This window comes from Ciconia boyciana, chromosome 2 (assembly GCF_034638445.1).
Source record: "Ciconia boyciana chromosome 2, ASM3463844v1, whole genome shotgun sequence".
NCBI lineage: Eukaryota > Metazoa > Chordata > Aves > Ciconiiformes > Ciconiidae > Ciconia > Ciconia boyciana.
The window spans coordinates 150,888,290-150,901,231 of record NC_132935.1 but is presented as its reverse complement, the minus strand read 5'-3'; the positions used below and the strand labels follow the sequence as shown (position 1 = coordinate 150,901,231).

Sequence of the window (12,942 nt, the reverse complement as noted above, 5' to 3'; positions counted from 1 at the left end):
GAGGTTGCAAACTTTGCTGACAATACTAAATTCTTCACATTAGTAGAGATTAGGGCCAATTGCAAACTGCAGTTCGCAATGCTGAGCCATGGAGGTCACATCTCCTGTGCAAGTACATCACAGCTCAGTGCAAAGTTTTTACCTTTCATGAAAGCACTGGATTTACTACACTGGACAGTATGGCACACTACACGTGCAGCAGATGCAAAGGGACTGCCAGTAACTATCTGTTAGAACTGAAAAGATGTCCATGTATTTGGGCAAGGCAATAAAGTCCTTACAACCAATTTGGACAGAAAAATTTTCGATGTAACATACAGCTAGGGACACCCTGAAACCCTGACTTGGACCTTGGGTTTGCTTCTGATTGATCAGGCTGTTTTTGTTAATCTCTCTGCTCTTCTTCTCATAATCCAAGAATTCTCATAACATTTGCAGTTAAATGTAAGAGTTATTTATCTTTAAATTTGTGTTGCCTTCCAGTGGAGTGCGGGGGGGAATTGATATTCTGTTTAATCCTTCAGCATCACAAATGTATACAAGGGAACTGTATTTTGAGAAACCACTCTTTGACAAATGCCAATATTCTGCGCAAATATGCTCCTGTTCAGGAAAGGATGTTAAGTTCCTTAATTTTATCATGATTCAAGCATGGGATGCAGTGTTTTCATGAAAAAGTAGCCTCTTTGAATTGGGAACTGATGAAGAAGAGAGTACATTCCCCATGTAGTAGTGCTTTGTCTTACACCAGCTTCCCCATATTGTTATAATTAGGTGGCAGTGTGCCCCAAGTATACTTGCCCAAAAATGTCCAACATGCTGTTAATAATGTTCTTGTGCTAGCATTAGTGCTGTGAAATAATATTTTGGGTAGCTAGTTAACTAACCTTTCCAAGCATTTCATCCTACCTGAGATACAAAGTAACCACCATAGCAAGTTTAGAGTATCAATCATGATTCGTTTTACCTTTTGCAGTGGTAGCATTCGGCTAGAAGACCCACATTAATTTGTTCTTTCTATATTAAAGCATAGAGTTGCATGGTTTTAGGAAATTAATTTTCACATCTTCCCCCGCATGCTTTAACGAGCTTTAGAAGAGCTTTTATACATGTGCTACAACCTCCACTTGCCCAAGCATAACTATAACTTTCTTTTTATAAAACTAAAAAAGCCCAAGCAAATGAATAAGCCAAAAACATCCCCAAAACTTGAAGCTTGGAATTAAAGTTGAGCAATTACTCAATTAAAAAGTTGAGGAACAGACTTTTGCTCTAATCAGAGAAAAGTTTTAGATTTAACTTCTATTAGTGAATTTTTCATTCCCTACTTCCTGGTTACATCTTTAGAGAAGGAAGGAAGGAGATCAAGGCCTCTAGTATTTCCTGGCTGACATACACAAGTCAGGCAGGCAGGTATTATTGCTTGCTTGCAGACTACACAGTGTCTTTAAAAATCTCTGATCTCACAAAGCTTCCAGAATCCAGCAGCCACTCAAGCAGTTTGTGGCCAGAGTGAGTCCTTGAGTGGTTTTGGGGAGATGTTTTGCTTCTTTTTTAAAAAATACCTGTCTAACTCCACTCTAGAGAACTATATGCAAATCACAAATACTTTAGTTGAATATGACCTGAATGGAGTACTAATTCAAGCCACCCCTTACATTTTAATCACCAAAAAACCAAAGCATTTATCTGTCAAAATAAGTGTGCGTGGTAATGTTTTTCCACAGCACAGACTTTAGGAAATCATGTTCATTTCCAGCACTAGTAAATATATTCGGTGATCACTATATCACACTCTGTTCATAGAGCAATGCTCTTCATAGAGAAATTTGGGTTGATTATAGAAACTAGACTCCTTAGTATAAAATAATTTATTCCTTATGTTTTTCTCTAATAACAAAAAAGAAGCAGTTTGACAATCTTGAAAAGTAACTTCCACGCTATGTTCATCGTTGCTTTCATTTTTTTCTGATACCATACATTTAAATCTACAGATATGAATGAATATGTGGACTATACATGGACCTTTGCCCATGAACAGTCCCAGCTCATTTCTTGCTTCATCACATTCAGTTTCATATTTGTATGAATAAAGCTGAGCTGTGTTCATACCATCTATACATTTATGCTGTGTTCTAACTGAACATTTTCTAGTACATTTACTAGTCTAAAACCAGACTACAAGTTGAACAATACCGCTCATCTTCCAGTTTATGTAAATGTATGCACTGTTTCCACCCACACACCTAAAAACATGAGATTATAGATCAGTCTTCTTGCATGCCACAAAAAAAACCAGCTTTAAAATACCCTGGCTCGTTATTTGAAATAAATGCTATTGTATGGATCTACAGTGAGAACATCCTGCTTTTATCCCCAGACTTTGATATGTAAGGTTTACTAGCAAAAGCACCCCACTGGTTTTGATTATAATGATCATATATGGGCAGAGAGACAGACACTTAGACCATTGGACCTAAAGCTATATTAACTTTAGAGATGAAAATCAGTACTTGGAATTGAATACAGAAGAGAGTTTGAAGTCCGTTCACTAATAGATCTAGCATACTTTTAAAATACTAGTACAGTCAGATTTTGTACCCTGTTCTCAGGATAAGATGCAGCTTGAGATAAACATTGTAAAATTTGTCACCAGTCTGGAAACTGTGGTGTCTCTTTGCTGCAGTTCAATGTTGTCTTCAGAGGCAGACTAGTTATAGTGCACTTCAGGAATACCAGACAAACTAGAGGGAAAAACCGCACCATGTTTTCAGGGTATTGCTGAGAAGTCAGGCAGAACCCTTCAATATGTGAGGGTTATTGGACAGCTTAAACCTCCTTTTCTTCCTCTGACTTGCTACTGATAGTTTATTTGCAACTGTCCCCTCTTAACTTTCGTATAATCTTCATATGACTGCTAGAGATAGACAGACAGACAAAATGACAGTATTCATATTGATAGTAATGTTAAGAAATTTGGAAAACCAAAACTGAATTAGCAATTTTTTCTCTATTTTGTATACTACCTCCTTAGTAATACTTGGGAAGGAAAGGCAAGGTAAAAGTCATGCTCCTGTAAAATGAAAAAGAAAGCAAAGTGTGAAAAAGCAGGTAAGTACGGAAAAGGAGCAGGAAATATAAAGAAGAAAGATTGATCAGGCTGGCAGCAATATATTGGAAGGATATATTCCAAGATATTGGGATATATTGGGGTATATTCCAATATATTGGGATATATTGGGCAGGAAAGGATAGTCCCCAACATGTTGCTGAGCCAAGCTAAATTATGAAAGGAAAGGAACATCCATGACATAAGTTTACTGTTTTGAATGTCCATTACATGTAGTAAGTAAGCAGGCTCCTGTTTTAATCTTAATAAAATGAATTTCCAGTGAATTGAAAAAAGCTTTTTTAAAAATGTCACTCTACTGAGATTACAAAAAAGTTCCTTAGTCTCTCTATCCCACCGAAAGCCTTTTATATGTTAATCTTCTCTTGAAAACTACAATGAAATAAAAATAAAATAGAGAAAGGGTTTCAAATAAAAATATGCTGTAAGACCCCAGGCTTCATCACTTCTGGATTATCAGATCTGCGTATTGCTTTTTGTGGGATGAATTTCATATCCCGTAAGACTCTTTGTACATTGGAATGTTCATGATGATTGAATTCTTTCTTAATATTGCACCAAACTTCTTACAGCTGAATGTAGATTCAAACTATCTGCCTTTAAGGACTCCAATTGGTTACATATAATCGTACCTTTTAAACAAAGATTAGAAAGCATTTTTATTACTAGTTTTATTTAGCTACATTACCTTTGCATGGTATGTTTATATTTAGTTAGACTTACATCTGAAATTGTTGGAAATATCCCTCTGAAGTCCTGTAAGTAACAACTTGAGATGGGAAGACCTTTAAACTTAGTGTATTTTAAAGTGGCCTGCAAGTTTACAGTTTTTAAACTATTTTACATTTTACCATTTAGCATTTTGTTCACTTTCTCCTTGTCACTGATATTCAGAGTTCTCTGCCATTTATTATGTCTTTGCACAGAAGGGGGGCATCCTTCTCTAAATGATTATGTAAGAAATAGACAACATGGATGAGGTGGAGAGAGAGCTGGAGGGTTTATTCATATTTTGTAGATGTATAAAAACTTGCAAGTATGTATGTGTACTTAAAGTGTGTACCATATTATAATTCCCTTTAGGCATTCAGGTTGTATGTATTTCTCCAAAGTGATGCAATGCAACATTTAAGCTCACTGGAGTATGAGAACTATATTCTTATTTTGTATTTTATTACTATGTGCTCAAGAGGATTTAGTTTCAAGAGTGCTATCCCCATTGTAGTAGGCACAATTCAGATGTGTTGGAGAAATGCAGTCCTTGTCCCAAATACCTTTCAGTTTAGTTGTAAGACAGGAGGTGACTAAACAAAATAAATAGACAAAAGGGGACAGATAGCAGGTAGGAACAACAAAAAATGAAGCTGTACCCAGAAGGATTTTAAACTTCAAATCTATCGTGGCATTAAATCAGTTGAAGTTCAATGAAGCTGTGTATTCTAAAGAAATAGTAAACATCTCATGGTAGGGTACCAGTAATGAGATGTTCAGAATACTTCACTGAATCTGTCAAGCCCCACTCTTCTTTCTCCCTCATTTCCCGGCATTTTGTGGGATTCAGCTTACCAACAGCCATTTTGTCACAGGCAGTCACATAGGAAAAAGTAACAACCTGCAGAGGACAAGTCACCTGTCACAAGTCCTGAGATAGGTGAAATGCTTTAATATCTGGAAGTGCATCACAAACTGCAGATGAGTTTTTTCTCATCCTAACATGTCCTGCATGTTTGCAGAAAGTGCACAGGTTTGCCTGCCCCTGTACTCTTTCACTGGTTTTCTGAGGGAGGAAGGGAAAGATGAGAAAGAAGAGACAGCTCCTGGCCAGCCTGCTGACTGCCACCACGTTCAGGTGTACCTTAGCCCCAGCCGCATCCTTTGGACCTCCTCATCCACCAGCCATGCTTGAGCGACTCCCAAAGTTTGTTATCCTTTTTCCATGGCTGCCAGAATGGAGATGTGTTTCATGGGAGAGAGAAGAGGAAAGACAGGAATAAGAGGAAGGGAAAAGAAGCCAGGTGCAATCTTCCTAGGATTTCTCCCAGCCAGTGAGAGAGCTTAAGTCCCCACCTCTTTACATTCAAAGTGAGTGAACTAGGCTACACCAGGGGCTGCTCTGACTTTAGCCCCAGGGAGGAGAGACCTTATACGAGAGGGAATCAGCACAGTAGGTGTCTGCCCTGCCCATCTTTTGCCTTTACTAGAATTTCTTGGTACTGGATTTTGTATGTTTGCTAGCTCAGAGTGTTCCCTGGCACACAGGGCTTTACGTCTGAAATCTGTTCTCTTTGTGCCACCTGAGAAAAACAAAATTAACAGAAAACACTGCAGAACTTACACAAGCATCTTCTTCTTAGGAGGCTGTGCTTACAGGAGGCTGTACATGTTGTCTTACCCTTTCACACAGCTGAAAGAGGAAATCAGGAAATCGGCCTGAATTTTAGTTTAGAAACAGTGACTTAGCTTTACCTTCATTATGCTTTGATTGTGGAGTATGTTTTATTATTTGTAATTTAATTTTATGAGAAGTATTTTCATAAGAATATGTGTAACATAACGCTCAAACTAGGTGCTTTAATATTTTCCAGTGTGCAATATGGTGTTGAAAGTTAGCAAAATGCTGGCTGGATCTAGACTGATACTTTCTTGGATAAGCTTCTACCATATGCTTTTATTTAAAGTATTTTTTTCTTTTAGGTTAGATTTATAAAAAGCATGTGAGAAATGTCTTTCTTGGAAAAGAAGTGTTATGCAATTAGAAAATCACAGTGCTAGGAATTTAGCATCCTTTAGGAAATGTTGCATGTAAAAGAAGTCATATACTAAATCTAAATTTTAAAAAAAATGGCAAGTCCTACCACCAACTGGAAATGCTATGTCAATCTACAAGATGTCATCACCAGCACAGCAGATAGAAGCAGCAGTTGTATTGAAGTAAATGTCTTCAGTTCCAGGAATGTTAAGCTCTATGTGAACTCTGACTAGCTTCCCAGTATAGATATGAATCTTGTTGAAGGAGTTTGCCCATATTTCCTTCTCATTAGAAAAAATCAAATAAAATTTGTTTTACGGGGCAGAAAACCTAAAGAAGCCAGAAAAAAAAGGGCATTAAATATTCTTTTTATAGTTATTCTTTATTCATTGTTTGCATTCATGTTCACAGGACTCCAGAGTATTGAATAGGCTGATCTTTTATCTGTTTATATGAGCAAGGGAATGTCTTTCCAGCAGTATTGTTCTACACTTTCCACTGTTTTGGAAAACTTGTTGTAGAAACATCACATTACTAACCCCTTATTTAAAGACTAATACATGCAAAACTGTATTCTTTCTGAAATCACCACTTCCTATGTTTCCTGCTTCCCACCTCTGAGCCTGGAAGCTGCAACGACTGTGACCAAAGGAAACTGAGTACTTATAAATTATTGTACCCATACATGGAGCATCACTGACATCTGAGATTTCTGTCAGATTCAGGATTTATTGTTGCAAAACTTGTCTATGCTTTTTCTGCTTTAAAATCCCCTTGAGCTACTTCTTTTGTAGAAGTGAAAAATTCTAGAAAGACATCTTCATAGAAAAGAGAATTACTAGCCCATTTTTATTACTGCCTTACTCATCCAGGGATCCATACCCATTTTGGAATGACACTTTTACAACTTCTTATGTTGATGCTTATGTTATCTTCTTGGAAATAATAATTTTTCATTTGGTTATTCTGTGATTGTAGAGATAGTATTTTAAGGAAGCTGTGCTATCAGACAGTGGAAGGTGGCATCATTCATGATGCATGAATATCCAAGCAAATATTATGGCTTACCCTGTTACCTCTTACTATTGACCTGAGGAACAAAAGACTTCCCATTTTTGTTACACCTTTCATACACCAGAAAGCATTATACCCAACAATGAGAGTCTGCAAAGCATGTCTTCAGAGCAGCAATTCCTCCTCCCAGCCTGGGGCACTACAGACTGGTCAGCCTCACATTGGTCTCTGGGGAAATTATGGAGGGAGTCCTCTTGGAACACATTTCTGGGCACAAGAAGAAGATGATTTGGAACAGCCAACATAGATTTACCAAAGGTAAACCTGATTGCCCTCTATGTGTCTAAGTTTGTAGATGAGAGGAGAGCAGTGGATGTCATTTACTTTGGCTTTAGCAAGGTTTTCAACTGTTTCCCACAGCATACTTCTGTCCAAGTTAGGATGTATTATATTTTCGATGTGTGAACAACCAAATGGATTAAAAATGGTTGGATGATCCAGCTCAGAGGGTAGTAGTTAATGGGTTGTACTCTACCTGGAGGCTGGTGACAAGGGGAGTGCCAAAGGGCTCTCTCTGTTGGGACCTGTCCCATTTAACATGTTTGTCAGTGCCCTGGGAAGGCAATGGACTGCTTACTTATAAAGTTTGCACCGACACCAAATCACCAGTTGGGGCAGGGGGCTGGTTGATACAGTCAAGGGAAGGGCTGCCATTCAGAGACACCTAGGCAGGGCTGGAGCTGGCCAATGGGAACATTATGAAATTCAGCAAGGACAAATGCAAAGTCCTGCACCTAAGAAGGACTTGCACTTGCACTTGCAGTCATACAGGCTAGGGACTGACTGGCTGAGGAGCAGTTTTACTGAAAAGGACATAGAGATTTTGGTAGAGAGCAAGCAGAACATTAGCCAGCAGTGTAATCGGACAACAAAGAACACACAGTACTGGGCTGTATGAGCAGGAGCACAGCCAGGAGATTGAGGGAAGTGATTGTTCCCCTTAGTACTCATTAGACCACACCTAGAATACTGCACCCAGCTTTGGCCCTCCAGTATGGGAAAGACATGGATAAACTATAATAGGTTCAGCAGAGGACCACCAGGATAGTCAAGAGCTGGAGCACTTGCCCTGTGAGGAGAAACTAAGGAAACTGGACTTTTTCAGCCTGGAGAAGAGAGAGCTTCAAGCAGACTTAATAGCAGCCTTCCAGTATGTCGTGGTTTAGCCCCAGCCGGCAACTAAGCCCCACGCAGCTGCTCGCTCACTCCCCCCTGGTGGGATGGGGGAGAGAATCGGAAGAGCAAAAGTAAGAAAACTCGAGGGTTGAGATAAAAACAGTTTAATAGGTAAAGCAAAAGCCGCGCACGTAAGCGAAGCAAAGCAGGAATTCATTCACTCCTTCCCATGGGCAGGCAGGTGTTCAGCCATCTCCGGGAAAGCAAGGCTCCATCACGTGTAATGGTTACTTGGGAAGACAAACGCCATCACTCCAAATGTCCCCCCTTCCTTCTTCTTCCCCAGCTTTATATACTGAGCGTGACGCCATATGGTATGGAATAGCGCTTTGGTCAGTTTGGGTCAACTATCCTGGCTGTGTCCCCTCCCAGCTTCTTCTGCACCTGGCAGAGCATGGGAAGCTGAAAAGTCCTTGTTTTAGTATAAGCAGTACGTAGCAACAACTAAAACATCTCTGTATTATCAACACTGTTTTCAGCACAAATCCAAAACATAGCCCCATACCAGCCACTATAAAGAAAATTAACTCTATCCCAGCTGAAACCAGGACACAGTACCTACAAGGAGGTCAGACATCAAAAAGATGGAGCTAGGCTTTTCACAGTGGTGCATGGCAAGAGGATGAGAGACAACAGGCATAAACTGAAATAAGAGTGACTGAATGTAGGGAAAACCTTTTTCTCTATGAGGACAGTCAAACAATGCAATAGGTTGCCCAAAGACATTGTGCCATCTCCATCACTGGAGGTTTTCAAGATCAGGCTGCGTAAAACCCTGAGCAACCTGGTCTAACCTTGTAGCTGACTCTGCTTTGAGAATGACATTGGACTAGAGACCTCCTGAGATCCCTTCCATTCTGAATTATTCTATGATTGTGCAATCCTAATATAGTATCACAATTCTGTGCTATTTTAAAGCTGGGATAGTAATAGCAAAATCGTCTTAATTGTTCTGAATATTTAAATGATTTGGCTGTGCATTGCTCTTGCTTTTGGAGCCCAGAAGTGCTACATATGCTCTGTACGTTCTCCAAACAGCTTGTATTTGTGCTTATTTGCTGGTATGACGTGCTAACTGTGCAAAAAATTTTGGACTCTCGCCTTAGAATATAGATACCTGCCAACAGAAAATGAAGGCTACATAGTGCTGCAAATGCTTTCCCTGTCTATGGAAAGTGCCTCTTAGGTGCCAGAAAGAAGCATTTATACTGCGTGCTTTTTTACTGCTTCTCACATCTGTTAACATTTACATATGTCAGAAAACAATACCTGAACAGTAAAGGGAAGGGATACATGAAGTTCAAGGGCATTGCATCAAGAAAAAGGACATGCTATATTGCACTGATGCATTGGAATAAAAAAAAGATTTCTTGGACTTGTCAAATATATCTAATATGTAGGTATGGTCTGTGTATACTATCTATGAGTACATTTCCATACCTGAATTGGATGACCCAAATTGACAGTAAATTGAACTGAACCCATGAAAGGGTCAAGGAGTGGCAGACAGGAAGTGAAAGAATTATAACTTTATTGGTACATACAAAAGGAATAAAATTTTATTTCATCTAAGGCAGGATTTATATCAAAATCTTCAAAGTTAGATTCTTAAATATGGTATTACCTACTTATATTGAAATATTTTTCATTTTCGATAATCTTCTCTTCAGCTGCCTTTTTGTTAGCACAAAAGGAGTAGGTTGACTGACAAATGTTGCTATATATCCTCAGTCCTCAGAGGCAGCTACTGTATTAGACTGTGTTTCCCAGAATATTTCTTTGAAGTCATATTGTGAAAATCCTGAGACACGGTGTTATACAGGATTTTGTATGACGTGGCAGTTCTTATGGATGTTACCACTGGCAAGTGATTTAGAAGAACAATGAATTACAGAGGAACTGATCCTTGATCTCCCGAACTCAGAAGGAAAAAAATCAGTATTCGATACTGTTATAAAAATTGCTGTTTGCATTAGTTGCATTCATACCACTAATTCTTTAGACATCTATTTGGGTACCGGTGTCATGTAGTAGGCTGTTCTTTGATACCTAACCCTGATTTTCCAAAACGCACCTGCAATAAAGAGCACAGTTCCCCCCCCACTACTATTGTTATTGCTTAATATTGAGCTCTGCATGGAAAGTGACAGAAAAATACCTATTTTCCTAAGTTTTATGAGCCTAGAAAGAAGTGTTGGCTAAAAGAAATAAATAACCTTGAATTGAGTCCTACCTAACATGTAGTCATAATAAAGGCAAAGGTCTATTTTTGCTTTTTGCTATATTCTACTTTGCTTTTTCTACTAGATAATGTATCTCCAAAACATTATTTTTGTGATGAACTTCTGCTGTCTTATGCTGAATAACAAGTCTTATGCTGCAATTATTATGAAAGTTTGAGTTCCACACTCACTACACTGAAAAAGCCTTCCACTAGGTCTGTGAAGATGCAGTGAATAATCACATAAGGCATATAGTTTCCTTGCCCCAAATTTGAAACTTACGGCTTTACCAAAACCACCATATGAACGGTATGTGCATACATATTTTTGGTTTTGAGTCAGGGATATGAAGTATCTATACCAGTTTTCCTCTGTAAGTTATACAAGAAAGTTGTGAGGCACCCAAAGAAACACTTACAGTTAAAGCTGATGAGAAATCAGCTGGTGGAAAGTAGCAAGGAAGAAAGATCTTCATCCAGCAATATTTCTTAAGAAAAAAAAGAAGTGAAGCGTCTGATAAGACTTGCATTCTGGCCTTTGTGCTTTGTAGAGCAGCTTTATCACTACAGAGAGATGTGCTGCTTGGTCTTCCTGCCAGCTGAAGTCAGTGGTGAAACTTCCACTGACTTCTCTGGTTGCTGCCCCTGCCCCAACATTTGCATGCAAATAAAGTATAAGAATATAAAGCTTTCTCATATCATTTCTTCTCATGTCATTTTAACTCTGGCATATCCCTTCAGGAGTGTTCACACTTTAAGACTTCTTATCTAGCTATTTGTATGTAGACATCTGATTACATTAATGGAAATTATAGGAAGAATTGCTAGAAAAAATTATCGTTGATGCTTAATTTACATACTACTCTTTTTGACATAATTCAGGCCCATCACAGGCACCCTTACAAGTTACATGTAGGGGTCAAAGGGTGAAAGGTGACTGGCAAGATGCTTGTTTTGTACATTTGGCTAACACAAATACTTCCTCAAATATAAAATGCTTTGATCTCGATAAGCAAATGCCATATGTGTGCAGCTGTGGCCCATGCCTCACGATTGCTGGAAGGTTAGAAAAAGGTAGCGTACGAATTTGATGTCTGCATTCAATTTATGCTTTTATATTTAGCAGTTCGTAATTTTGTGTAATATTTTAGCTATATGAAAAATATGCACCAGAGTTGAGTGATAACAGATTTCTCTGTGGTTTGACTCAACATTGTTTGGGTGAACACAGAATCCTAAGTATTGCAGACTGAAAATATAGGTTTTAATTAGAGCTGTCTGAGCTTCAAAATACCTGAAGGCACATTAAGCTTGGCAGATTTTCAGAAATCTGAGGATTGCGTGGAGCTGATTTAAGCTAAGCAAGAGTCTTCTGTTTTCCAGCATATACTGCATTTGCAGTTGCATCACTGACTTGCAACACACTGAGGAAGTGAGATCCAAAACCGTTATTAATGGTTTTCTGATATGTAAAAATGTTTTATCATGAAGGCCTGTCTTATGTCGTACTTGTGTTGAACAATACCTTACTCCAAGGGAATTTCCATTGAAAAAATTGAATGACTTCCAGAGTAAAAGATCTGCTCCACATGACTGAAAAGCTGAATCAGCTCCAAAAGTTTGGCGCCTTTTTTGAGCTTTTGTTTTTTACTTTTACATGCAAGTGTTTAAGAAGGATATGCCCAGATCTGTATCCCTCAAGCAGTTTAATGTGAATGGTTTGCTGTGACAATAAAGAAACCCGCTGCAGTCAATGGGACACAAGGGTCCATTCACACGGATCCAGTTTCACGATCAAAGCCAAAAAAAAAAAGTATGGCTTTGTTTATTAAAAATCTTGAGCATGTACAAATATACCAGTGTACCCAGGGGGGAAACCATGATTTCAATTAAAGCATATGCAATTTCTACTTACAAGAAAAAATCCAAGTCACAACCAATAGACAGGTGTGATACAATAAACAGAACATCAGACATGAAAATACCAAATTGCAGGTACAAATATGATAAAATATAAACAGTTGTGCTCTATGTATATGTTAATACATATAGGTATACAAAAGTATACATATATAGGTATACAAACATATATAATACAGTGTTGTTAGTATGATTTTTAGTATTTTATTTATTGCGTGTGTGAGTAAATTCATGCAATTGTGCTAGCTATGATTTGAATATTATTTAAATGATAGCATACTTATTTGTTTTTCTTATGCTGTTTCTCTTTTGTATTTTTGCTAGCTCCTACTGGCTATGGTAGGCTCTACAGATGAAGCTCTGCAGGAGGCGGCAGCTGGTTGCATAGCAAACATTCGCAGATTGGCTCTAGCAACAGAAAAAGCAAAGTATGGCTGATCCTTTAGCAGCTTTTACCAACACGCTTGTTTTGCAATAGAGCGACATTTAAATACATGAGTACTCCTTCTAGCATTGGTATTTCATAGCAGAGCTCATTTATGTGAGGATAATTTAATAACAAAAATAAATCTGTGGAAAATAATGTTTGTTTTTACATTATTGGTTTGTCACATCTAGGTTTTATAAAACACTCACACCTAGTTTTGCATGTCTTTCAGTATTACATCTTTC

At 38.2% G+C, this 12,942-nt stretch overlaps 1 protein-coding gene across 2 annotated transcripts in view; it reads left to right on the top strand.

Moving 5' to 3' along the window:
• ODAD2 (outer dynein arm docking complex subunit 2) overlaps nucleotides 1-12,708 on the top strand; it is an 88,394-nt gene extending 75,686 nt beyond the window's left edge. For both annotated transcript variants that reach the window (XM_072851529.1, XM_072851528.1), the window contains exon 19: nucleotides 12,595-12,708. In XM_072851529.1, the coding sequence (XP_072707630.1) occupies nucleotides 12,595-12,708 (114 nt within the window). The remainder of the gene's footprint in view (nucleotides 1-12,594) is intronic.
• Nucleotides 12,709-12,942: the final 234 nt, after the last annotated feature.